The sequence below is a fragment of the Phodopus roborovskii genome, unplaced genomic scaffold, assembly GCF_943737965.1.
Source record: "Phodopus roborovskii unplaced genomic scaffold, PHOROB, whole genome shotgun sequence".
Lineage (NCBI taxonomy): Eukaryota > Metazoa > Chordata > Mammalia > Rodentia > Cricetidae > Phodopus > Phodopus roborovskii.
Window position 1 is genome coordinate 20,965,018 of NW_026125397.1, and position 27,524 is coordinate 20,992,541.

The following is a 27,524-nucleotide window of genomic DNA, read 5'->3' on the forward strand; positions in this document are numbered from 1 at the left end:
TAAACCACTTCTGAATATATTCCTGAAGGACTTCTTTCAACACCACAGAGAGACCCGCACATCCATGTTTATGGCAGCAACACCCACACGAGTCAAGTTATAGCTGTCTTTCAGCAGATGAATGGGTGAAGAAATGTATACCGGCACAATGGGACTTTATTTGGTCATAAAGAAGAATGAAGTTGTGTCCTTTTGTGGAAAGTGGATACAACTAGAGATAATCATGTAAGTGAAATTAGCCAGACTTCGATAAATACAATGTTTGCTCTTATTAGTGGATCCTAGATTTTTTAATAGAATTACTAAGCTATATATAGGTATAGGTGTGTGTGTGTGTGTGAGAGAGAGAGAGAGAGAGAGAGAGAGAGAGAGAGAGAGAGAGATGAAGAAAGGAAGGCTGAGGCACAGAAGGAGATTAACATGAGTGGGCACAAGGGAACACAGAGGGGAATATGGTTAAGACACATAATATACATGAAACTGTCTTCATTAAACCCAATGAGGTAACAGAATTTGTAACTTAAACACAAGTAAACAGGCAAGTAAGTGGGGCACCATTTCTTTTCTGATAGTTTACTGCTGAATTCCACAGCCTTTCCTCAGATTCTGTTAGGGAAAGGACACTGACAGGGCCATGGAGAAATGAAAGTTGAGGACGTTGTTTGACAACTAGGAGTTTAGTAGATACGCTATGGTTCAAGGGTGCCTTTAAACTATTCTCTTCCAGTGTGTGATATTACTGTTCCAATTCATGAATTAAAGTTTGCAGTACTGTGGGAAAGCAGAAGGGTGATTATGAAGAGATCAAAACTCAGCAGGAGGGTTCCAATCTATGTGTCACTGCAAGCCTCTGCTTTCTGTATTTCCTCATGAAACGGCTACACAGAATTTAACAAGGCTAAGCTTCCTAAGAGACAATTTTATAATATAACTCTTCTTACCAAGGAATTTTTTAACTGTTACACTTATCAACATAATCTTTTTTTTTTTTTTTTTTTTAAGGTTTGTGTGTGTGCTGGTGCGTGGGTACCTCTGTGTGCGGTTTTTTGAGACAGGGTTTCTCCGTATAATAGCAGTAACTGTCCTGGAACTCCCTTTTTAGACCAGGCTGGCCTCAAACTCACAGAGATCCACCTGTCTCTGCCTCCTAAGTGCTGGGATTGATGGCAACAGGCTCTTAATTTTTAAATAGGCTGGAGCAGTTGGTTTCTAGACAATCCTGTTTCTAACCTTGATACATTTAATATATTATCTTACTGAATAATCTTCAAGTACAATAAATTTTCCATATGCAAAAAAAAGCTAGAGAAAAAACTACTAAAGGCAAAGGTGGGCCCTTAACTATATATGTTCTATTATCTATGCTCTTAATTTGATTCCATCTTTTATATTTTATCTAAAACTTGATATTTTGAAAGGTTTCATAGAAAGGAGTTCAAATAAGTGATGTGTCTGTAGGTTTTAGTAGCTAATTCTTTTCTAAGTCAAGTTAAAGATGCTTAAAGACATAAATGTGACTGAAAAATGCTTATTACTAGGTCAGTCTCCTTTAATGAAAATAAAATCCTTTGCTCTACTCATTTATAACTGTTAAATAATATCACAAGTTCTGCAACAAATTAAAAGATTTGTCCAGCCTCTTCCCTGGGGTTTAAAGTTGGGTTCTTTTGAGGTAAAGGGTAGTAACAGCTCTGGTTACTCTTATCAAAATGATTGTTACAACTCCTAATAGCTTTTATTCATTGCTTCAGAAGCAATTCCATGTGGATTTTCTTAAGAGGCTTCATGGTAGTCATATTAACAAGTCTCTCGTTTTATAGGTAAAACCATTTATAGAGAAAATTAAGGTCACTGACTGGAAGTCACAGGCACTAGAGAAATAATTATGTACAAGGCAATCTTGGCTTGTCCTCTTGTGAAACTCTATCCTACTGAGACAGGCAAACAAGTTATGGGCAAGTGTAACATGCTAAGTGTAGAGCTTTAAAGGCACATGGTATTAAGTGGACAAAAATCAGACATGGGAGAAGGGAGAGAGGCTAGAAGTCTCCCTGAAAAGATCAAATCTGATTTCACACTTCACCGTGTTGGGTCTGGGGAAGAACATTACTATCCACAAAAGTTATCGCATTCTGTTTTCAGAATCCTTCAAGGTTGACTTTGGAACTGCAAGCAAAACTCGGCAAGCAACACTATGTACTGAACAGTAACATCCACTGTGGTTCCTGAAACAACCCTGTTAGTCTCCCAGGGTCTTGTTAAAAATACAGACTTGGGAGAGGAGGGGATGTCACAAGGGGTACCCTGGACTAATTCTAAATCTCTTGGGGTGAAGTCTAGGAGGATGGATATTGGTGTTTTAAGCAAGAGAGGCCTAGGGATCCGAAAGTAGAAAAATAAATATTTTTGTTAGTGGCTCAGTATTACTTTGATGTCACCTCTTCAGTGGGGAGGCAGTGTCTAATGTGTGCATGTAGAAGGAATTGTAAATGGTAATAGGCAAGAGACGCGAGTGTCAGACTGTCCGTTTCCATCCTTTTCCTGCGCCTTGCAGGTTGGCTTCCACGGGTTCTCAATAAATGACACTCTATTAAACACAGGTACTCAATTTTTCAAATCTTTTCTCCGGATTCCTGCTCTTCTCCCAGCGCCCGGCGAACACCACACCCAGTCTGATGGAGCAGGCGAAGCACGAGGAGTCTGATGGAGTTCGACACCCCTGCAGACCCCAGACCACCAGTTACTTGGCAGTTGACAGCAGGACCCTCCTCCATCTACTCACGCCTGTAAAGAAATGGACGTGCGCGCGAATGCCGGCACTTTTGACAGCTTTACAGACGGGCGTCGGTGCTGAGAACCGCGCTTCTGCACACACGGGTCCCCCAAATGCTTCTCCGACCCAGGAGGTAGAGCCTGCCCTCAGAAGTCTCTAAGTCAGTAACTGGGAGCGGCTAAGAGTGAATGAGGACGGGGAAGAGAACACGCGAATCGGGACGCGTGAGACTCCCCGGCCACCACGTAGCCGGGGAGCAGCGCCGTCTGGAACCCCGGGGAGCGCTCATGCGGGCTGCGCTCGGGGTCCCCGCGGCACGTGGCGGGCTGGGGCTGGGGCGTCGCGGCGCTGGGGGAGGGGAGCGGCGCGGGCCCCGGCGGAGGGGTCCAGACGGCCCGGGATACGTTTGAGCAGGCGCCGAGTGCGCAGGCTCAGCCCGGGCGCAACCAGCGCGCGCGGAGCGGAGGGGGAGCCCGCCCGGCGGCCGCGGGTCCCGGGATCCCGGGGATCCCGGGGTCCCGGGCTGCGAGCGCGGGGCCGGGGTCCGCTCCTCCGCACCTCCGGGCTGCGCTCGTCGCTGCAGCGCCCCCGCCTCCCGTCCCCGCCCGCTGCGTCCGTCCGCAGCCGCACTCCCCCCCCGCGCGTCCACAGTGGTCGCGCCCGCCTCCAGCCCCGCCAGCCCGGCCGCCTCCCCCGCCGAGTGTCGCGCGTCGGCGGCGCAGCCACCCCCGCTCGGTGCTCTCGGCCTTCGCGGCTCCGCTCCCGTCCCGCTCCCGTCCCGTCCCGCCCCGGGCCGTCCTTGTTCCGCGGGCCACCGCGCCCGCCGCCCCCCAGCCTCCCCTTGTCTGGCCGCCGGGCCGCGGCGGGCGGGAGCAGCCGGAGGAGGAGCCGCAGCCGGCGGAGAGGCGGCGTCCCGAGCCCATGGCGTACAGTCAAGGCGGCGGGAAGAAGAAAGTGTGCTACTATTACGACGGTGAGTGGCAGGGCAGCCTGCGGCGGGGCTGCGGGGAGGGCGCGGCGGGGACGGGGACACGGACACGGCCTGCCCGGCTTCGCGGTCGCCGCCCGGGCACGGCCGCCCTGGCTCCTCTCGGGTCGTCCGCACGGGCGCGCGCAGGTTTGGGGCCAACTGCCTGGGACCGGCCCCCCCCCCCACCCAGGGCCCGGCTGCACAAAGCCCGGCGGCCTGCAGCTCCGCCCCGCGTCCCCGGCCCCCGCCCCCCCCCGGGTCCCCCGGTCGCTGGCGATCTGTCTCTGCGCAGCGCTTCCAGCCTCACCCGGGACCCCGCCGCGCGGGTGGGGCTGCTGCGGAGGAGTTGCTGCTGGCGGGGGGCCAGGGTCGCAGAGCGGCGCCGTCTCTCGCTCTCGTGTTTTGCGTGGACTCCATCCCTCGCCTTTGTTCGCCGGCTTCTTTGAGCGCCACTTTTCTCGGGGTTCAGACGGGAGGGCTGCACTTCCTCGGTGACAGTTAGGGGTTTGGAGTTGCAGCTAGGTAGGCCCCGGGGGAAGGAGCAGAGGGGGAGGGAGGTAAGCTTGGAGTAGGTCCTGCTTGATGGGTCCTAGCATGCCTCTGTGGGAGGTGGTTACCACCCACTTCTTGGTTGCTCTTTGTTCGATGTGCAGTTGTGTGTACCCTGCTCTGGGGGGGGGGCGGGGGGTTAAGAGAGAGCATGGGCATCTTGCTTAGAAAGTCGGTCCCAGTGTGGTGGGGACCCTGCTGCAGGAAACTTTGAGAAGTGAACTAAATATTCCACACAGGTAAGGTGGTGCTCACAATTCAGTGAATGGTACAAGGTAGCGGTAAGGGGGTCTCTGACTTGGGGTATGGACAGTGCGTCTCTGAGTTCTATAGGCTGAGCCGGTCTCAGTTTCACTAAGTGATGCCCTGTATTGCTGATTTCACCAAGTTATTAGTAGATTACTAGAGAGAAGGGATAATTGGACAGAACTAGCCTCATTGACCTGAAAGACCTAACAGATATCTACAAAGCAGTACAAAATTGGGAGCTGCTGAAGTTACAGTATCTTGGAGAGGTAGATAAGAGCCTAGAGACCTAGGCTGAATGAAACTTTAACTTGAAAATAGTCCTACATGTTCTTGGTTTGGCAGAAATTTTTAATGCCTGGGTTTTTTTTTTTTTTTTTTTTGCGGGGGGGGGGGGGTTAAAGACAATTTCTCTATGTATACCTCTGGCTGTCATGGAACTCGATCAGGCTGGCCTTGAACTCCCAGAAATCCTCCTGCTTCTGCCTCCCAAGTGCTTGAACTAAGGTGTGTGCCACCACCGTTGGGCATTGATGCCTGTTTTTAATTTAAAAAAAAAAAAAAAGCCACCCATGTCAGTGCTGGAAAATCAAAAACCTTGCATAAAGCTAGGACAAAATAGAAAAGACTATTTAAATGGCGTTTTGTTTTGTTCTGGGGGCTTTTGCTCTCTCTCTCTCTTTTTAGACAGTCTCTGTGTTGCCTTGACGGTCCTAGAATTCACTATGTAGACCAGGCTGACCTCTAATTGACAGACATCCATCCACATGCCTCTGCCTCCAAGTGCTAGGATTAAAGGTGTGTACTTAAAAGTGTGCCCAGCTTAAACGGCAAATTTCAGAGGATTATATGTGTTGAGCAAATTTATTTGGAATTTCACCATCGTGGAGTGCAGACATGGGAGAACATGTCAATTTAAACTTGAGTTACATTGGGAAATTAGATTCGTAGCAAACACTGGTCCTGCATTCTCTGATGATTGGAAAGGATGTAACCCTGTAAAATAATTTGAAAAGTTATAATTATAGCCTTTCTAAAGTAAAGGCTTCCTTTTGTTAGAACCTGCGGTCAAAGGAAAGGTTTAACAGTAGGAACCAGTGCTCAGGCCCTTCAGCTGTCAGCTGCTGTTGTAGAACCAGACAGTACTGTGGCTGTATCCTGAGCAGCTATTTGTTGCTGAGTTCTTGTGTGGGGGTGAGCCTTTGTTGAGGAGTGGGGTAGGCACTGGTCACAGAGGTGGGAGAAATGGAGGGGTTTTTCAGTCATTTGATTTTTGACTTAAGCTGTTACAACTACCTTACCTGGTTGTAAGCAACCAACTCTTTAACTGAGGGTGGAAGTCTGCTGGGTTATCTGTCTCTTGTCTATTCTCACTTGGTGTGTATTTAGAATAAGCTTAATGTACTTACTTTCTGAATATTTGCATTTGGAGGGAGCTAACCACAGAGCTTCTTAATTTGATGTCATGATTATGCTAATTCGCATGGGGTGACTTGCTAGACTACACAAATTATTCTCTACATTTCTATCTTCATTACCCAAACCCAACTTTGTTTGTTTATAAAAATGGCAATGATTTTTAGCTGTCTTTTAAATTGTGGACAGAGGGTACAAGTCAAGTAATTTTTATACCAGAAAGTATATAGGTGCACAAAGGGCTGGGTTGGCAAAGGGCAATGCTTGCAGTAATGGGACTTGAATAATATCCTAGTTTAAGCTAGCTGGGGTTTTTTGTTGTTTTTTTGAGACAGGGTTTCTCTGTATAGTCCTGGCTGCCCTGGAACTCACTCTAAAGACCAGGCTGGCCTCGAATTTAGAGATCCTCCTGCCTTTGCCTCCCAAGTGCTGGGACTAAAGGCTCATACCAGCGCCGTTCCAGTCTAAGCTGGTTTTAACTTGGTTGGTAGAGGAAGTAGAGGGAAGGAGAAGAAAAGCAGTGAAGAAGCAAATTTTGTAGCCGTGGCTGTCCTGTCTGTCTGTCTGTCTGTCTATCTATAGGTTTAATGTGGCCAATAGCACACACCGGCGCCTCTTGGCAACTCATAGAGTGCTTTCTCAATGCACTTAATGAAGAATACTTCTGAGGATAAATGTGCTTTTCTCTTTGTTCTATAGTCTTCGGAATTGTACCCTTTAGATCACAGAGCCGCTGATCTTCTGTGAACCTTGAAATATGGTTATATGAGCTATCCCTATACCTCAGAAGAGAAATTAGAGTTGTTCTTAATTAGTGAACTGTGGCTACTGACTTATCTCCATAGCTTCCAGAAACACATCTGAATGTTGCTCATTCTTTTATATACTAAAAGATCAATACTTTGTAAAAATTATATATAGCAAATTATAGCTAATTGGGTAGACACTTAGATCCTTTCTGACCTTAAACTGATGTTATTTTTTTTTCTCTTCTTAAATGTAATTTAGCAGATTGAAGTACATTTGGTTCTAATTGCAATGTTCACATGTTTTCCCCCTTGGTTTTTCAAGACAGGGAGGGTTTCTCTGTATGACTTATGCTGGAACTAGCTCTGTAGACCAGGCTGACTTCGAACTCACAGAGATCCACCTGCCTCTGCCTCCCGAGTGCTGGGATTAAAGGTGTGATCCACCAATGCCCGGCAGTACTCATATTTTTAATACTTGATCTAGAAATGTAAACTATGCCATATTTAGAGTGAAGCTTGGGATCAGTCCTGTAATGCCATCTGATGCATACCGTATAATAGAATTGAATGTATGCATAATTTATATAATTAAGCATCAGTTGCTTTACACTTTGTTTATTTTTCTCTGATGGAGTAATCATAATCAAAATGTTTGGAGACATGGTCCAGGGAAAATCAACACAAATGAAGACTACCACAGTTATCAAAATCATGCCCTCAAATGTACTCCTAACTGACTTAACAGATACAAAGCTTCTACAGAGCAGCCAGCTGTTGCCAGATTTACTTTGGTTTAAAGTGGTGGTGTCAATGTCTTGCTAGGTAACATTTAGTACAACTGCATTGGTTTTAGCCGCTGGATAATCCTTACTGTCATGAAATGGATAATTGTTTTTTGGTGACAGACCCATGCTAATGAAGCATTGTGGCATTTTGTGAATACTGATGTTTGCTGCACACAGCATTTAAATTTGGTTGGTAGCTCCAAAGATATTTCCTGGGCTTTTGAATTCCATTTCTACAGGATTCCTCCATCCTGGGCCTCCCTCGCAGTTCTTCCCGACAGAGAGGCTTTCCTCGGCCTCAGTTACCGTGTTTGTTTCTCTGCCTGTCATTGCTATGGATTGTTTGTTCTCTTCTGCTAGTGTAAGTTTCAAGAGGACAGTTTCTAAACTTGAACTTTGAATGATTGATGAAAAACGACTAGTGAGTCCTTGTGAGTATTGTAGGTAGAGCCCATTCACATAAAACACTCATACACAGTCTTACTTTTTTTAATTGTATAGTTTTGTATATAGTGTTTTGCCTACATGATAATGTACACCATGTGCATGTCTGGTGCCCTTGAAAGTTAGAAGAGAGTGTTGGGAGTCTCAGACTGGAGTTAGAGGTGGTTCTGAGCTATCATTTAAATGCTAGAAACCGAACCTGGGTCTTGAAGAATGCTAGGTGCTCTTCACTACTCTCCAGCCGCACCATGCCCTTTAGTTCTTGTAGTTACAGGCAGGAGGATGGATAGGGCTCTCTACTTCATAGAGAGAAACAGGTGAATACTCCTTCAGACTACCACTTCCCATTCCTGCTAAGATCAGTTTTCCCGCCAGCCTGGCCCCACAGCCGCGTCAGCCCCAAATAACACACAAAGACACTGTATTAGATATAAAGCTGCTGGCCTGTTACTAGTGTTTCTTATTGGCTAGCTCTGTCTTAAATGCTAACCCATTTCTATAAATATAAGTGTTTGCACATGGTCTTATCTTACCTTAGAGAGGGTCCGGATCATCTTCTCATGTCCCTACATCTTGACCCTCCTACTACATCTCACAGAATCCTCCTTGTCTCCTTGTGCTGCCTATCTTGCTTTCCTGTTGGCCAACAGGACTTTATTCATTAACCAATAAGAGAAACATATAGAAGGACATCTACTAGCATCTGGAATCCAAAGTCTTCTTTTGTAGAATTTAGTTCTGCCACTGCCCCCCAACATATTAATAATTGTTTCTTTTCCTTAACAAAATTAAATGTTATCAGATTAGTCAAACAGTGTGAGTTGGTGAAGAAAAGTAAAATTTCTTATGTTAGCAAAATGAAACATTGGTGTTCTACTCTAGTGATGTTCACTGTCCATTTCATTGTTCTGGTGGTTTATCCTTATACGTGATGTCAATTTGGGGTTCAGAAACACGAGCTTGTTTTAAGTCCCTGCTGTGTGCCATGTAGACAAAGATTTCTTATGAAGGAAATGGTTGTTTGTTGTAGAGTAAGAGAGGGAACCCTTGGTAGAGAGAACAAACAAGCAACTCAAGGAAGAAAATACATCAGCCTTTAAGAAGTCCTTCTTGTGGCGCTGGAGAGGCCAAGTCCGTGGAGTGTCATTCCATACATGTCACACCAAAAGATGACATGGTGCCAAGGGATGCCAGGCTAAGCCATAAGGCCAGGCCACAGCAGACTTGGTTGGCAGAGACTTTGACTTGTTTATAGAGAGTGCCCTGAAACTTTTAGAGTAGCAGCCACTCTCTTAAGAGAATTGGCAAGATGTGTGAGTTAGGATGAATACAAGAATTAAATACATGTTTCTCTGCGTAGAATGAAACAGTTGTCTCTTAGTTAGAAACGGGTGCATTTAAAGACTGGTTTGGGGGGGGGGAAAACTTGTTGGTGCCTTGAACAGACACAGGGTTATAGTTGGGAATGCTGATTTCTGGGTTGAGCTTTTGGATGGACCTGAAACTACTCAAGGTTGTTAGACTACTCAAGGGCTCTATTTTGGCCATTGTGTATTTGAGTTCTTTATTTAGGTCAAATGGAAATACTTTGAAAAGTTACCTGTGTGAGCCTGAAATCAAGCAGCTACTGAAATTGTATTTCTCAGCTGATGAGCTCATAAATCATTGAGGTGTTGAAGGTACCTAGTTTAGTGCCTGTTTGGGTCAGATTTAAAGGGTGTTGGAGGGAGTGGGCCTAGGGAATGGGCAAAATGGAGGAAGACAGTATTGTGGAGACCCAGGCTCAGGAGGTTTCAGTGAAGGGCCAGCCATGTTAAAACCTTATACACGACTAGTGCTGTATGGCAGACAACAATTCACAGTAGCCTTTTTATTCTTTCTCTTTTCCCTTGATTTCTTTTGACAGTTCATCTGTGGGCAGGGGTGAAAAGCACATTTCACAGTCCTGAAAATCACAAGTTTTTTTTTTTTTTTTTTTTTTTTACTCACTTGGAATCAAAGGTTTATCCTGAATTAATATGATTCCATGTTTTAACTTTATCCTACTTACTGTGATGTTTACATATTTTTGCTTCAGAAATAGATTTGATTGTACAATGCTGCCCCAATTTTAGTACATAATATGTTTTTATCTTGAGTCAAGCTTTTCTGAATGTTATTGATTGGTAAAGTATATTTAAGTATTTGAACAAAAATGGGATAACACTTAAAATTCCCAAATTATCTAATCGACATAGACCTGAATCTAATCTCCTTTGTTTAGTTTTTTCCTGACCAATAACAACTTGGAACTCTAAACAAAGACAAACATCCATAACCCACCAAATGACAAAAGTCCACCCACACCACCTCTTGGTAATGTGGACATCGTGTTTTCTAGACTACTTCCTGTTGTCTGGGGGAAAGGCATCTTCAGAGGATCCTGAGAAAATTGGGATAATGGTCCAGTCTTGTGAGAGCTAATTGTTTCCAGTCTTGATGTGATGGGAAAGTGTAACCGTTATCTGTTGTTCCGGCTGGATAGTCTGAGGCTGATCCAGCTAAGCTCGAAGCTTTGAAGTTGTTTTGGATGTAAAATTTTGAGGAAACTGTGACAGAGGCATTTTGAGAGGCTGGGTTACCTGGACCACTTAAACCTTTATTGGTGGTTGGTCCCCTTTTTTTTGAAAACATAAAGGTAACATATATCTACATTAACATAAATACGGAATTCGAAGTGTGCATATAAGTCTGTTAAAGATAATTTTTTGTTTTATGTTTAAGCAGGTAAAAGGCATCTGTCAACTTTATAAGTCTGTTTGGACTGTAATATAAATCCCTAACCATGTCATAAGAAAGGATGGCATGTAATAATAAAATCATGAGGATTCTGTAGTCAGCAAGATTTATCATGTGTCACTCAGTCTCCGAGCTGTTTCCATATTGAGGGATCAGCTTATACATTACCTGTGTGGTAGTCTTTCTTGGCTTTTCCTCTCATGTGTGTAGCCAAGATCCTCAGGAGGTCTCCCCTGGTCAGATCTGATCTCTGTTAACTTTGAAGGAATCTATAGCTTTTCATTTCCCATGGCAACAAAAGCAGAACCCTCCCCGGATGCAACACATTGTATGACTCCCGTTTTGAAGCCAAGACATCCCTAAAGTGTCTAGGTTTAATCCAGCAGTCCTTTCCACGGTCCAGTGTCTCTGAGCAGCTGCCATTCTCTGCCCATTGGCATCCAGAAGTTCAAAGTCAACAAAGCACCGTACAGGGCTCAGATGCCCTGCGTGTTCCCATCTTTACATGGCTTTTTAAAAAGATAATACTCTCTTTAAAGACCTTATTACTTAAAACTGTTTACATTTTTATGACTGTAGTCATTTCCTTCAGCATCTAAGCACATATTTAAACATAGTACGCCTTTATAGCTGGGCCTGGCTTTACTGGGCTCCTGCAGCATCCTCTAACCAGGTGCCATGTCAGCCTCAGTGCATGGTGTTGGCACATGGCACTGGCAGCTGGCTTCAGCCCAAGGCAGGGGCCAAGAACTGTGCCTCTATGTGCCCGTGAGCTCTTGCCCACCTGAAAGACTGAAGGCTCCTTGTCCAGAACTTTTCTTAGCTTTCTCGGGCCCTATGTCTGGATATTCGAGCTGCATGTTGGGCACCATGAGCAACAAGTCTTTGTCCCACCAGCCGGCTCCCAAATAATGATACTGGGGTTGTTAATTAGGAAAACTCGATTTAGCTTAGGACTGTCACACTAGCTCTTATAGCTTAATTTAACCCATATGTTTATTAATGTACATTCTACCATTTGCGTCTTTCATCATGGATCTCCTGTTTCCATGGCTGGCTGGCTTCTTTGCCTGAAAGTCTCACCTATACCTCCAGCCTAGCTATTGGCCACTTAGCTCTTTATTAAACCAATCAGAAGTTGTCTTGGCAAAGACACATCTTCACAGTTCGCCTGAAGATTATTCCACAACAAAAGTGTAATTTTAAAAAAGCAGTGGTCCACACAGGTTATCAGGATGTATTGTTTCTTGCCTCTGCTGTTTTCATTTCTTTGTAGAGGGAAGAAAATGTTTCTGACTTTTGGTTCTCCAATTTTAAAGTGAAATCCATTCCTAGTGAAGTTTTTTTTGTTATCTATTTTGTAAATTTAGATATATAAAATACATTCTTGAGGCCTGGGGTACGTTTTAATTTGTTCAGCTAGTATCACTTCTTGGATGACTTTTTGGCACCCCACAGAAATTTCTTGCAGTTGAACTGGTGTTATGGGAGGGCTTAAATGTTCAGTGTCTATTTTGGTAACTGAAATTTAGGGTCTAAAGAAAGTTTTGGTATGTATGCTAAGACACATTCATGGCAATTTCCAGGGCAATAAGAATAGTCTTATCCTCAGGACTAGATGGTTGTAATCTGTCTGTTAAAATGCCTTAGATGCCAGTGTCTTAAAGCAACACATAAAATAATGCCAAATCTGATTTTCAGCAACAAAATATTTTTAGGTATGGTTGTACTGTTTGACAATGAGAAAGCCTATCAACAAATTTAGAAAAAAGTACATACTACTTTTCTAAGGTTAAGGGTATTCATTTTTATTTTATGTCCTGAGTGTCTACCTGCATGTATGTAAACAGATCACACACACTGCTGGTGCCTGTGGAGGTCACATGTCAGATCCTGCAACTGGGTTACAGATGACTATTAGCACTAGGTGGGTCCTCAGCAGGTTCCCCCAGTGTTCTTAACTGGTGAGCCATCTCGACAGTCCTATAAGGGATACTCTTACAAATAAGAAATGCCATTAATATTGCCATTTAGATAAAACATCCAAAATCCTATGAGATCAGTTGAACTGATTTTAACAGGCTATAAATCTTACTGTTTCAACACCGGTTTATACACTAAATGCTAGACCCCAAACCCATTAACCCTGTCCTTAAAACAACAAGGCTTAATTTAAGATTGCAGTACTGGTACACATCTAGTACTTGAGGAAGTGGACACTGGCAGATCTCTGTGAGTTCAAGGTCACCCTGATCTATTTCTATACAGAATTCCAGGCCAGCCAGAGCTTCATGAGCTATATAATAAGAAAGCATTTATAAAATCTGTATAATATATTTTTAATTAAATTTGACTGCTACAAAAATAATCTAATTTTTAACAACTCGAAGTAATTAATTTTTTAAGGTTGAACACTCATATAAATGTCTGCATTGTTTAATAGGTGTCTTTTCTCTTTTAGGCGATATTGGAAATTATTATTATGGCCAGGGTCATCCCATGAAACCTCACAGAATCCGGATGACTCATAACTTGCTGCTAAATTATGGTTTATACCGAAAAATGGAAATATATGTAAGTTCTCCTTCGGCACTGTTTCTTTGAAACTAGTGTTTTGTTTGGAAGTCTCTTACGCTGCTGTGGGTGATGCATGAAGAGATCTGAAGGAAGACAGCTCCTCTGGTTTTATTCATCAGAGAAGCCTGAGGTGTAGGAGTGATTGATTGTTTGATTGATTGATTGATTGATTGATTGATTGATTGATTGATTGTCTCTTCCCTCCCTCCTTATCACCTTAAACCACCGCCTCACGCCATGCTGCTCTGAAGAAGAGCTTTGCCCAATGTACCAAATATTTTTATGACAATACTGTTGAATTGCCTGTGCTGCTAAAGAGAATTGACCTGTGTTGGTAAGAAAATTTAATAGAAAAAGGCACTGATGTCTTGAGTCCAGTCCCCAGAGCTCTCCCAGCTGTCTTTAGATCCCACAGGGCTACAATGACACAAACACCTCTAAAAGCAAGTAAATACATTGTAATTTTAACAAGAATTGGCAAGAGTTTTGTAGAAAATTAATCTTGTTTATCTGGTTATCATATATACAAAATACTGTCGATGATAGTCAGGTTGGAAACAAATAATGTAAAATACACAGCCACCTTACGAGTGTGCATAGTAAGGGCAGAGGTGTATATAAAAAGTGTAAGATAGGATGATGCTTAACTACCCAAGGAGAAGAAGGTTGGAAACAGTTGACAATCCTAAGCAGTGGTGCAGGAAGGAATCATGTACCTACAGGTATTTTACAGAAATGGGAAGCCTCATGGAAGAAGTATGTCATCAGTGAAATGGAGCTAGCTCTTCAGGAGGAAAGTTAGTACAAAGGCAAGGCCAGGGTAGACCTTAAGCTGATGGTGTGAGAAGAGAGTGGCGAAAATCAATGACTAGAGAGCAGTAAGCGTGTGATGGGAGTGAGAGCCTGAACATGTCAACATGTGACCTGTTTCTGTGACATTACCTTTCAGAGGGGCTTACTTCATCCTGGAAGACAAACATATGAGTTTGGCTTAGATTTGTAATTTGTTACTCGGGTGGATCTAGTTCATTTGAAGAGAATTCTGATGTAACAACTAATAATCCCAGTATCTTGATGTTCTTCTTTTCAGAGGCCTCATAAAGCTACTGCTGAAGAAATGACAAAGTACCACAGTGATGAGTATATCAAATTTCTACGATCAATAAGACCAGATAACATGTCTGAGTATAGTAAGCAGATGCAAAGATGTAAGTTGTAAACCACGTATTTTATAGTGATGAAAGTAAATTAATCTTTTCTTGTTGTTTTATTTTGTTTATCAAGACAGGGTTTCTTTGTGTAACCCTGGCTGTCCTTGAACTTGATCTGTAGATCAGGCTGGCCTCGAGCTCAGAGATCCACCTGCCTCTGCCTCCTGAGTGCGGGGATTAAAGTTGTGTGCCGCCACTGCCAGGCTTAAATAAATATCTTCAAGGGCTTATGTGTAGAGTTGTCTGAGTTTAAAATATTTAAAGAATTACTAATTGAGAAAGTCATTGGACCATTATTAATGTTACGTTAGAAAACAAACCAATTTGAATGTCAGTTTGGTCTTACTTTTTATTATGCTCCCATGATAACTTTGGGATTGGTTGGGAGGTCACGCTGATTTACAAAAAACGAAAAATAGTATTTCAGACTTTTGTTGTTATTGTTTGTTTTCTAAGGTTTTGAGACAGGGTTTCACTTTGTAACTCTGGCTGTCTTGAAGCTTGCTAGTGCAGACGAGCCTGGCCGGCCTCAAACAGAGGTTGCCCTTCTGCGGTTCGCAAGCTTCAGTTATGTGGCAGTAATATGAAGACTCTTTCCCCTTCAGTGGACATTAGTGAAGTGTTCCTTATTCTTCTACATGTTTTCTTTTGTTAGAGAGTTTTCTTGTTAGAGACTGGTAGTAAATTGAATTTAAGAAGTATTGCAGGGCTGGGCATTGGTAGTGCACGCCTTTAATCCCAGCACTTGGGAGGCAGAGGCAGGCAGATCTCTGAGTTCAAGGCTAACCTGGCCTACAGAGCTAGTTCCAGCACAGGCCCCCAAAAAAGCAATACAGAGAAATCCTGTCTTAAACCCCCTCTCCCCAAAAAAGACGTATTGCAGAATATCCTAAAGCATTTGGAATGCTATCTTCTGAAGCTTACTGTTGGAGTCAGTGAGAGATGGACTTTCTATGATGTACTTCAGTGATGATTATATTTTAGATTTAGTTTAGTTGATAAGAATTTCCAAAGCTCCTACACTTAATTTATTTCTCTACTGGAGACTCTCCCATTTGATCAGTACAGGCTATGATAGGACAAATATTACTCATTTAACGGGGTTTTTGTTGTTTTCATTTGGGATTTACACAGTGAGTATGGATAATGCTTGGGTATATGACAGACTTTTTTAAAAGCCTTTGTCATGCTGATTTATATTAAATCATATTTGAGCAACAAAAAACTGAAGGTGATTTCTTTCTAGTACCTGTAATTTGTAAGTCTGTGAAAGAGTTGTCCTCTTCCTAAAGGGGTTGTAAGTTGGAGGAGTATATAAAGTATGAAGAAATGTGTAGTGTTTTCTTTCAGCACAAGGAACCAAGCATGTCATGACAGTATGACATATGTACCTGTATGAGTTATCTTCTTGTCTCAGTACCCGTTCTTCTGGATCTTTGTTCCATGACACTTTAATTCTTAGCATATTCTAAAGTCAATGTTAGCCACAGAAAAAAAACAAAATATAAAATATCTGTTAATATTTTTTTAATACTAACACACTTCAGTTACGGATACTGTGTGCATCTGGGAGTTTCTAAAGATGAGTTAGGATTTGGAACTACATAATTTTAAAAATTATTTAAGGAGAAAACCAGATTTATGCCTATTTTACTTTATGATTTTGATTTTTGATTTTTGTTGTTATTGTTGGTTGCTTGGGTAGAGATACTTAAAGTATCATGTTAAGATTTGGTAATGTTATTCCACAGATAACAATATAATTGTCTTGACTAAAATATAATTTTCTTGAGTTATTTTTGCTGTATGACTTCCTGAAACAAAAACATTTGTAAAAGCTTTCAGTCATTCGCATAATGGTTGAAGTTAATGAAATTCATCTTTCACAGTTAACGTTGGAGAAGACTGTCCCGTATTTGATGGACTCTTTGAATTTTGTCAGCTCTCCACTGGTGGCTCAGTTGGTGAGTGTCCTAGGTCGTTAGTATTTAAACATGATCTGAAGGGGCTATGGTGTCTTTGTAGTTTTTGTCTAAAGCAGACATTTTAAGATGATAAATTTTGTTTTATTTTGTTTTTGCTAGACTGTGTCACCCAGGTAGGCCTCCAACTCATATTCCCCCGCAGCTATCTCCTGAATACTTAGGTCACAGACGTGTGCTGTCATGTCAACTTGATGGCGATTGTTTTCTTGTTTAGTTTTGTTGTTGAGACAGTCTCACTCAGTGCCCTGGCTGGCCTTGAGTTTATGGATATCCTCCTGCCTCGGCCTCTCAAACTCTGGGATTACAGGCATGTAAATGTATGGTATTGTTATTTTATCTTCCCTTAGTGAAACTCCACCTGAGACAGCTTTGAAAAGAACTGTTGATTTTTGGTTCACAGTCCGGGTGTAACCCATGACTAACGCGTTGCTTTGGGACTTTTGGGACATAGCACATTGTGGGGATGCACTTGGAGGGGGAAAGCCCATTTACCTTATGCCTGCTGCAGGACCTTTCTAACATCAGCCTGCAGTAAACTAAAGTCCGACCTCAACTCTCCCGTTACCCGCCAGTGGCTCCACAGGGTGACTCAGTCCTTCACCTGGTTCTGGGGTGTAGTTGGGATTTTCCTCATGCTGCCAACCACCCCCCCCAAATGAAGACAGGGCGACTTACTGTTAGTTCTGAGTGCTTGTCCTTAACTCGGAGCTTAATTTACCTGCTTCTGTTCATTTATGTTTTGCCTCAGGGCTGTTTACCTTTATTTCTGAGTGTCAATACTTGCTTGATGTCTGGCTGACTGGCCCCCTGCCCACCGCCTGTCATCTCCATGTTTTCTTCCTTGAGCCTAAATTCCTCCTCCTACTTAATCTCTCTTCTGAGAAATCCTGCCTCTACCTCCTCCCTTGCTATTGGCCATTCAGCTTTTTATTAGACTAGTCGGGTGCCTTAGGCAGGCAGACAAGGTGAAGCAGTAATTCATCTTTACATAATTAAACAAGTGCAACAAATCTTTACATAGTTAAACAATTATTCTGCAACATATACAATGCAGTACTCTTTACAGATACTCTGCAACACTGGGGAGGCATTTCAGCTTCAAAATAGAAAGTGTAATTGTCTTTAAAACTCCTGTGATTAAAGATCAAGACTTTAAAACTTCTTTGTTTAACAATTAAGAAAACAGTTTTTAAATTTTTGTATTTACTTAGAAACTTTTTCTGCCATTTTTACAACTTCTCATGTATACTGCTATTTAATTAGATAAACTGTAGGAAAATAGTCCTAAATTATAATTCTAAGCTTTTCAATGCCAAATCTTTTTTTGCTTGCACGTGGCATATTCAATGGGGCTTCACTTAAAGAGATTTTGTGTAAACTGATTTTTTTATTTTAAATATTTTAAATACTATAACATGTTTCTACTTCTTAGCTGGGGCTGTGAAGTTAAACCGGCAGCAAACGGATATGGCTGTCAACTGGGCTGGAGGATTACATCATGCCAAAAAGTCAGAAGCATCGGGTTTCTGCTATGTTAATGATATTGTGCTTGCCATCCTCGAGTTACTAAAGTAAGTTCGTTCAAACCACACTTTCCCTGTGATCAAATCTCTTTTAATGATAAAAAGTGATTTTAAAGAATATCAAATAATTGTGATAGATTAATCCTGAGTCTTTCATATAAGCCATTGCAGAGGTATGAGAAAGTAGTACATTGCTCCAGAAGAGTCAGAAGAAAGAAGCACAGATGTCTAAAGCTATTATTAAATGTCCTCTTAAAAGTTGTTAGAAGTAGTTTGTGAATTTAGGCTTGCATTCGTTTTAGCTAATAAATGATTGCTAAGACTCTGGAAGTGTTAATGCTGACAATGACTTGAAGACAAAGCGTTGAAACCTATTTTAAAGGAAGTGTGTCTACTCACTCGGTGAGCCTGGCCGACCCAGCTCTCTCACCTGGAAAGGGTTTGCTCTCTTCTCACAGACACAGTTGTCCCTGATTGCTGAAAGAGGTTTGCAATTTATTCTTAACTGCTGTTTCAGAGAATAAGGAGGTACGAGGGATTTGGAGATTTACAGAGTGTAATTAATACTTTAGTAGTATTTGAGGTTTTTGCTGTTTGTCTTTTACAGGCTTTGAAAATGTTTTTGCTCCACATGTCGTTTCCAACAGTTAAAACTTGGTATTGACACTTTAAATAAACAGAGATTCAGCATTGACAGTATAATGTGCCTTTGACTCACCCAGAAATGAGTTTTAATTGGCTTGAAGTTTTTTCCACTGCCTTCAACTCTGAGCAATTTGCTGAATTTTTCTTTTCAAAGCTCAGAGTCTGGAGCAACTCAGTTTGTCTGTATGTCCTTCACCTGGTAAAATTGAACATGATTCAGTTAATTGGTTTGGTAAGCAGCTTTCCTTGCTCGTTTAACACATTGGCCCCCTGAGAACTTTGAGATTATGATCCCTTTTTAACTTTGTGAAGAAATGCTACTATGATGAGTCCCACTGTTTGCAATGTTCATAGATTCTCTATTGCTGTTTTTCTGGGCTTAAGAACATGATGGGTTCCTGGTTTGATGTCAGCTTGCATTGCACAGCCATGGCATCTTTGAATAAATAATAAATAAAATTTCTTGAATCGCCTGCAGTGACAAGACAATCATTTTACTACTTTAAACAGTGGATTTAACTCTTCCTTGAGATGTATTTTTATTTTATGGTTTGTTGGTGTTTTGCCTACGTATATGTCAGTTTCTGGAGGACAGAAGACAGAAGAGCTGTAGTTACAGACAGCTGTGAGCTGCCATGTGGGTGCTGGGAATTGAACCTGGGTCCTCTGGAAGAGCAGCCACTTCTCCTGACCAGTGAGCCATCTACGGGCCCCATTCCCCCTTTTTCTTGGTTTTGGTTTTGTTTTGTATATCCCTGGCTGTCCTGGAACTCATTCTGTAGACCAGACTGGCCTCGAACTCAGAGATGTTCCTGCCTCTGCCTCCCGGTGCTGGGATTAAATGGGTGTGCCTCCACACCTGGCACTGCTGAACTTTTCTAATGTAGCAATTGGCATAATCTTTGGGTGTGAATATATAAAAGTGTATGGCTGCCTTTAACGTGTATAGAAGAGAGTCCTAGATTTTCTTAGTTGCTCAAAGATCTGGCAGTGAGTTAGAGCTGAACATTGTACACTGCACAACAAGTCCCTGAGTCTCTGCTTGCTTCTGCTTGCCTTGCAGGTACCACCAGAGAGTCTTGTATATTGACATAGACATCCACCATGGTGATGGTGTTGAGGAAGCTTTTTATACAACAGATCGTGTGATGACAGTTTCGTTCCATAAATATGGGGAATACTTTCCTGGAACAGGAGACTTAAGGGTAAGGTCAAATCTTCCAGAATATGAGATGAATTTAGGAGGTTGCTAGTTTCTGGAGAAGCCATGTTTTTTAGTTTTTTGTTCATTGTTTGTTTGTGTATTTGTCATGGGACCTAGGCATCTAGAATTAGATTGTTGGCTCTGTTTCTTGGTACAGATATGTCTTAGTTTAGTTGTTTATTTGCGATGGGACCTAGACATGGGGGGTTTCTTGGTGGACATTCATGGTCTCCCCTTAGTTCAGCAATTGTTTGGATTATTGTTCACTGTTAGGATTTGTCGGGTTGTGGGCAATTTCAGTGGTGTGTGGTGTTCTGTTTATATTGGAATGGGGTATAGGAATTGATTTCAAGTCAGCTAGGCATAGGTGTCGATCTGACTAAGTTCGGTGGTCTCTGCGGGTTCTGCAGTTTGTCCTTGGGTAACAGGGACTGGTGTCACAGTGGGTATGGACAGTTTTCTATAGTAGTCAGGTACCGGATATCACACTGTCTTTATGTGGTGGTGGATTAGGGGAGCCCAGACAAGGTCTTTATCCAGGATCCAGGGCACAGAGGACCACATGGACCCAGGGCATCTTGGTAGGTGGCATGGAAGGAAGACTGATTTTTGGTTCCCTACCTAGGGGTTTGGTCACAGGGTTTCATGTGATCCCAGGGAGGCACAATGGATGTTGTGGCTGCTAGGTCTGGAGAGCCCTACCCATGGTTCTGGGTCATAGGACACTTCTCAGTTTGAGAATGATGAAGTAAATGGGGTTTGCATTTACATTTGTAAAACTATTTCATACCTAATCAGGTTAAGGTTTGTAAGAACTTTTTATTTTGTGTTGGCAGGGATATAAGTGCCATGTTAAGGATACCACGCAAGGGTCTGTTCTCTCTTACCATATGGGTGTGTCCTGGGTATCAAATTCAGGGGATCTAACTCACTGAGCTTTATGTGCTCAGCCCATTCTCCATCCCAAGCAACAAGACTTGTGTTTTATTTGCATTAACCATATGCTACTGTTAAGTTTTCTTCTCTAAAACTTGCCTTAGAGCTTAGGAAGTACTTCTACAAGTGCTGGATCACACACTTGCTTATTTTTCTTTATTATTATTTCCTTTTTCAATTTTGTGTTACTTGGTCTTCTAGTCATTTCAAAATAAGTCCGGCTTTTTTGTTATGAAATAACCTGTTAAGACCTATTTTTGTGTTACAGGATATTGGTGCTGGAAAAGGAAAGTACTATGCTGTCAACTTTCCCATGAGAGATGGTATAGATGATGAGTCCTATGGACAGATTTTTAAGCCTGTAAGTACTGCTGTCAGGAGTAAACTGGGGTTGTGGAGTATCCTTAGACACTAATGTGTCTCGTTCTGTGTCTAGATAATCTCCAAAGTGATGGAGATGTACCAGCCTAGCGCTGTGGTGCTGCAGTGTGGTGCAGACTCGCTGTCCGGTGATAGACTTGGCTGCTTCAACCTCACCGTCAAAGGTGAGCACAGCTTCCCAGGGGATCTAGCACCGCCTTCTGAGTCCACAGGCACCAGACATTGCACACGGTGCACAACACACACATGTTTTTTAAAAAGTAGTTTGAGAAAGAATTTAAATTCTCATTGATATTTTTTGCTTGCCAACCTGATGCCTAACTTTGTAGTTGTATTTTCAATGTCTTTTTTCCCCTTTTTGGGGGGTGGGGGGCAGTTGTCAATGTTTTTATCAGGTATATCAGTTTTTCCAGAAGACCTGCCCTTTGTTGCCAGCTTAAGTTATGTGTTTGCTGTTCCGTTGATGAGGATTTGTTCTGTATGCCCTTCCCACGCCTGTTCTTAGGTGTCAGAGTGTGGGCCGTGGCGCTTGCTTAACAGCAGCAGCGCACGAGTCACCTTTCTGCTGACTCCTTGTTGCCTTAGTTTTCTCTTTGCTCATTGCTAACCTGTGAATTTGGAGATATATTCTGTTGCGCTGTATCCGGTGCTCTGTCTCTGTTCTAACAATGGTCCTCTGGTCTCCTGTTTGGACTAAGTGTCCTCCCGGGTCTAGTGGGACACAGAGCTCTCTGCTTCTGTTTTATTATTAACTCTCCCTGATCATCAGTGTGCTCTCCACTGACTCTCCCTGATCAGTGTGCTCTCCATTCCCTTTTAGTTGTTACCTTGCATTATGGCAGAACACTGTTTTTGTTTTATTTTGATTTTGTTTCTCTGGACAGGGTTTCTTTTTGTGTAGCCCTGGCTTTCCTGGAACTCTGTGTAGACCAGACTGGCCTCTGCCTTCCAAGTGCTGCGATTAAAGTTGTGAGCCACCACCACCCGGCTTAGAATAAATCTTTATAAAGAATAAGCCTTCATAGTAAAGTTAATGTTTGGGTCAGAAATGACTTGTCATGCACATTGGGTATGATGCAGTAGAGTCCTTTTTTCTGAGTAAACTTTGCAGTAGCAATTAACTTTAAATGAAGACATCTTGCTTTGCATTCTCTTATAAGATGGATGTAAAGAATTCTAAAATAGAAGTTTTAAAATAACTAGATATGGATTGTTATGATTGCACTCTGCAGACCAGCCTTAGGACTGTGGTATACTCTGTTACTCTACTTTGTATTGAGTTGGCCACACAAAATTAGCTGCCCACGTTCTTGGTAGGTCAGCATTCAGTCAGCTACACTCCATGTTGTTGCCTCTAGTGTTAACTAGTCATCTAGTGTCAAAGCAGATAAGAGTTTCCAGAAGTGACCTGTCTATCTAGGTGCTAGGAACTTATACTCTACAATGAACAATAACCCCAATTCTAGTGTTTGTATCTAAAAAGTAGTAGCTTCCATTATAAACTGCATTTGACCCTTACAGTACATCTATGTTGTATTTCCCCAGGTAGAATTTCATTTGTGTAAAATACATAGGGTATCTACAATTCCATTTTCAGACTCAAAATACACTTTTCTGCAACTAGACTCAACTCCATTCTCTCATGCCTGGTGAAGTCAGTCAGCCACCTGATGTCCAACTCCCCCACTTAATTGTGTTCTTCTCCATGCTTCTTCCTCTTAGGGGTTCTAGCCTTCATTTTATAAAATCCCTTATAGTCATTTGGCTTGGGCTGGGTGTTGAGAAGGGATGCTGGTTGTTGCTGCTCTGCTGTAGTTGGCAGAGAAACCTCTGTCCTTACGAATGTCCACATGATTCTATCTGAAATGGGGATTTTGTTTTCTTTATGCCACTTTAATTTTTTCCAAATTATTTTAAACTTTGTTATGAAAAAGGTTACCAAAACAGAAAAAGCATCACATACTGAGTTAACCAGACCCCAAGACTGCCTCATGGTCTATGCTGAGCATAGGTACCATCTTAGTACCAGGCAAAAGTCACTCAAAAGGAATTTTTTTTTTTTAAATTAAGTTTAAAACAAACAAAGAATGGGGTAAAGTACTTTTTAACAAGCATGAATTTCTGTTATCATTGAGGGTTTTCTTTTTTTAATGATTGAATTATATGTCTGAATGATAATGGCGCCAGAAGTTACTGGTAACTCATAACTTGTTCCTGTGTTAGGTTCGTAATCTTTGGTAAGTTACCTGAAGACAATCTACAATCAAACTTTATGATACAGCCTTTCATAATTAAGCCGCACATGTCTGTGTAGGAAATAGGAACAAAAATTAGAATTTGTATAGTGTTTCATTGTTAGTAATTTTTTTCTCCCTTACGGGATCTCACATGAATGTCTCCTATATCTATATGCATATTTTATACTAATGTAGTTATTTGTTGGAAAGAGCTCTGTCGTCATCCCCCTGATCTGTGTCTTGGGGTGGGGTGGCCTGAAGACAAAAGTTGTGCTATGTGGTCAGAGTGGCCTCCAAATTCTGACCCACCTACCTCTGCCACCACAGATGTTAACCCTGGTGTGTGGCACTCTGCCTGGGTGAATAGAAACCCTATTTTGTTGAGTACAATTTGTTTGTATTTATCATTTTAAGGTCCTCCTTTAAGTTGCTACAAATTATTTTGTTGTTGCATAAATCTTCTTTGTCTTAGGTCATGCTAAATGTGTAGAAGTAGTAAAAACTTTCAACCTGCCACTGCTGATGCTTGGGGGAGGTGGCTACACAATCCGAAACGTTGCTCGGTGTTGGACGTACGAGACTGCAGTTGCTCTGGATTGTGAAATCCCTAATGGTAAGTGTTAGTTGCAGCATCTACTAGGACATTTGATGTGTACAAGTAGATGAATGGGTGAGTCTACAGCTGTACGCCTGGAATGTGCAATCTCACTGATGGATGGTTAGATTGCAAATCTATGAGATCATTCCCTGTGTGTTCACTTCGAAGCCTTCCTTTGGGAATATTTCTCTAACTGGATCTTGATTGGGTTTGTTAGCTTTCAGTATGTAACTTGTTTTTCATTGTTTTTAATAGAGTTACCATATAATGATTACTTTGAGTATTTTGGACCGGACTTCAAACTGCATATTAGTCCTTCAAACATGACAAACCAGAATACTCCAGAATATATGGAAAAGATAAAGTAAGAAATCATTTCATGTTAATGAAAGTTTAGGAGGCTATAGAAGGTCATATCAAGGATGCTATTTTAACTGTGTATATCATGTATTTTTCTTTGTTTTAAAAGGATTTGAAACTTTAAGAATACTGATATTTTTAATCTACTATATTAGCAAATGTTCAGCTTTTGTAAATAAACATTTTTATTCAAGTGCATTTTTAAATTGTCAAGGGGCAGTAAAATTTAACCTTTCTTGCTTTCCACTGACGTGGAAAGTTACATCAGTGTGGGTGTGTGCTCTCTTCCCTACACTAGGTGGGTGATATTGGACAAGTGCACGTGTTGCCTCATCATTAAATGGGGGATGAATTAGTGCCTGCCTCTTGAGCTGGGGGGTTCAATTCGTATGTGCAAAGAATTGAAGTTTAAATGTTATTTCGTTCAGTGAGTAGTTAACTACATGAAAGATGATGTTTTTGTTTAATGTTCCTTCCTGTGTATCCCAGGAAGTTTACATAAAGTGGTTTTGTCTAATACATTGTGTCATTTAGACAACGTTTATTTGAAAATCTTCGAATGTTGCCACATGCACCTGGGGTTCAAATGCAAGCGATACCAGAAGATGCCGTTCATGAAGAGAGTGGGGATGAGGATGGAGAAGACCCGGACAAGAGGGTTTCTAGTAAGGAAGCCCTAGCTACGTATTCTTGCATTTTTCTGGTTCATCAGATAAGACTTCAAACTGAAGCTACACAAGCATGTTTCACTAACACACGTGGTGATTGTCCTTTGCTCCACTTAATTGCTTGTAGATTTATTTATCTTCCTGATGTCTCCAAGTCTGAAGTAGTATTACTTGTTATATTTTGTGTGACTACACAGATTGGCTCTGTCCAGAACTTAGGCACATGGTATATATTTGGGAAGTATTCCCTTTGCTCAGTGGGCTGAGTTGAATGTGGTAACTGCTCATATGTGCTGTAGATGTATGTATATGTCAAATGTATTAAAATCTTTTGTGTATTAGTTCGCGCATCAGACAAGCGGATAGCTTGCGATGAAGAATTCTCAGATTCTGAGGATGAAGGTGAAGGAGGTCGTAGGAATGTTGCCGATCATAAGAAGGGAGCAAAGAAAGCTAGGATTGAAGAGGACAAGAAGGAGTCAGAGGACAAAAAGACAGGTCAGTTTGTGGTTTGATGAATATTTCATTGTCACTGTCACACGTAAGAGCCGCATTGCAGCTTTTAGAAGCTGCTCTGGTTACTTAACTATGCTAACCTCAAGTCAAGCCATTTTCTTCCTCGGATTCCTGAGTGCTGGGATTGCAGAAATGTGCCACCACACCCAACTCAGTTTCTTCCAAATAAGAAAGCGATGGGGCAAATTGTCTCTTACCATCAATTTTAAACATAAAGGATAAAATCAATAGGCCAGATCCTAGAGTGAGAACCACTACCGCCCCTTTGGCACTGTGAGTACAAGTTCAGCTAGCCAAAATTAACCAAACGCTGAAACGTAGTAAACTTGGGACTTTCAGCATGTACATTCGTAGGAGAAGTGACATGGGGCCCTGCAGTGTCTAATACCTGCGATGCTGATGTCCCTGCACCTTGTTGTTAGGCCACAGCTTCATTTCTCCTGCTGTACAAGGAGAAACACTCTGCACACCTGGGATTGTATTTTCAACTTAGGAAGTTTAAGTTAGTGGTAGTTACAAAATAAAAGGTCAGAACAGTGGGGTGCAGCGCTGGTGGACCTGCAGGACAGCTCAGCAGGTAAAGGTGCTCGCAAACACACTCATCTTCAGCTCCTCCTGTCTCTGCCTCATAGTCCTCCATCACACACTCTTACCCACCGAGTGAGTCCTTCCCTACTGACAGACAGCTTTCTTGACCTGTGTGCTACACTGGTCAGAAGCTCTTCACCATGGCTCCTGTAGTGCCGCCATGCCTCAGGACCAGAAGTGAAAGAGCATGCTGACAGTAAAGCCCCTGCTTCACTCGCTTGGAGCTAAGGACACTTTCTGGTGACGATTCAGGAGTCGTTGTTTATATTTTAAGATAAAGTGTGGCTATTTTATCTTTCAGAATAGGTTTTCATCCTTCCCTTCTGTCTTTAGATGTTAAGGAAGAAGACAAATCCAAGGACAGTAGTGGTGAGAAAACAGATACCAAAGGGTAAGTGATGCTTCTTACCTTAGAGACTGTAAAGGCCGCACATGTGTTTGGGGGAGCCACGTATACTGACATACAGGCTAACCCAAGAACATGAAACATACATCGTACAGGAGATCGTTTCTTCTGAGTGGGGCTAATGTGTCCTAGACTACATTGCTTCAAACTTCATTTGTGATCATAGTTTTCTTAACGCTTGAACTCCTGTGCTTGGAATATTTGGTGTTGGGACAGGCTGGGTTAGGTGAAACCTGTTTGAGAGTTTTCTTGTCAGAATGCATGTGTGGCTAAGTATGCAGAATGAGACCTGGGGATTGCCATGAATTTAAATATCAACTGAGCTACATAGTGAATTTTAAAGTGAGGGTCTAAGCTGGAGAGTGAGCCTCTTCCATGTCACGAGCAAGCATGTGTGATTGGCCACACACAGTTGATGCTAATTTTTAAGGATAACTTGGAATGCTTAGTTGTAAAACCATCAAAAGATTAAAACATTAAGACTTTCATTGCTCAGAGATAATACTGAATGTCTTGGTGTGATTTGACGAGACTTGATCCGTAGCTAGGCCGGTGCTCTTAAACCAAGACTACCATTTTTAATATTTCATGTTACCTCTCTCAACAGAGCCAAATCAGAACAACTCAGCAACCCTTGAATTTGACTCCCCAACTTCAGGGTCCTCTGGAAAAGTGAGACGATATGGGATGAGAAACCTTTGATGTCTGAGGACTCCTGGCTTCATTTTATACTGTTTTGGCATGGACCGTATTTATTTTCAAAATGGCTTGTTTTTGTTTTCCTTGGCAAGTTTTATTGTGAGTTTTTCTAATTATGAAGCAAAATTGCTTTTTCTTTTCCACCATGCTTTATGTGATTGTATTTAAATTGATGTGTTATTATGTCAAAAACAGTATCTATTAAAAAAAAAGCAATTGGCCTTTCTGAGCTGATTTTTCCATCTTTTGTAATTATCTTTATTAAAAAATTGTACTTGGA

General features: G+C 42.0%; 1 protein-coding gene across 1 annotated transcript; it reads left to right on the plus strand.

The window, feature by feature from the left end:
- The first annotated feature begins 3,595 nt into the window (after nucleotides 1–3,595).
- On the plus strand, nucleotides 3,596–27,524 carry Hdac2 (histone deacetylase 2). Its single transcript, XM_051175543.1, has 14 exons — nucleotides 3,596–3,746; nucleotides 13,172–13,284; nucleotides 14,378–14,495; nucleotides 16,388–16,462; nucleotides 17,916–18,054; nucleotides 19,715–19,856; nucleotides 21,060–21,152; nucleotides 21,228–21,336; nucleotides 23,882–24,022; nucleotides 24,263–24,371; nucleotides 24,902–25,032; nucleotides 25,378–25,533; nucleotides 26,473–26,530; nucleotides 27,153–27,524. The coding sequence occupies exons 1-14, from the start codon at nucleotides 3,695–3,697 to the stop codon at nucleotides 27,181–27,183; spliced, it is 1,467 nt and encodes a 488-aa protein (XP_051031500.1). The 5' UTR covers nucleotides 3,596–3,694; the 3' UTR covers nucleotides 27,184–27,524.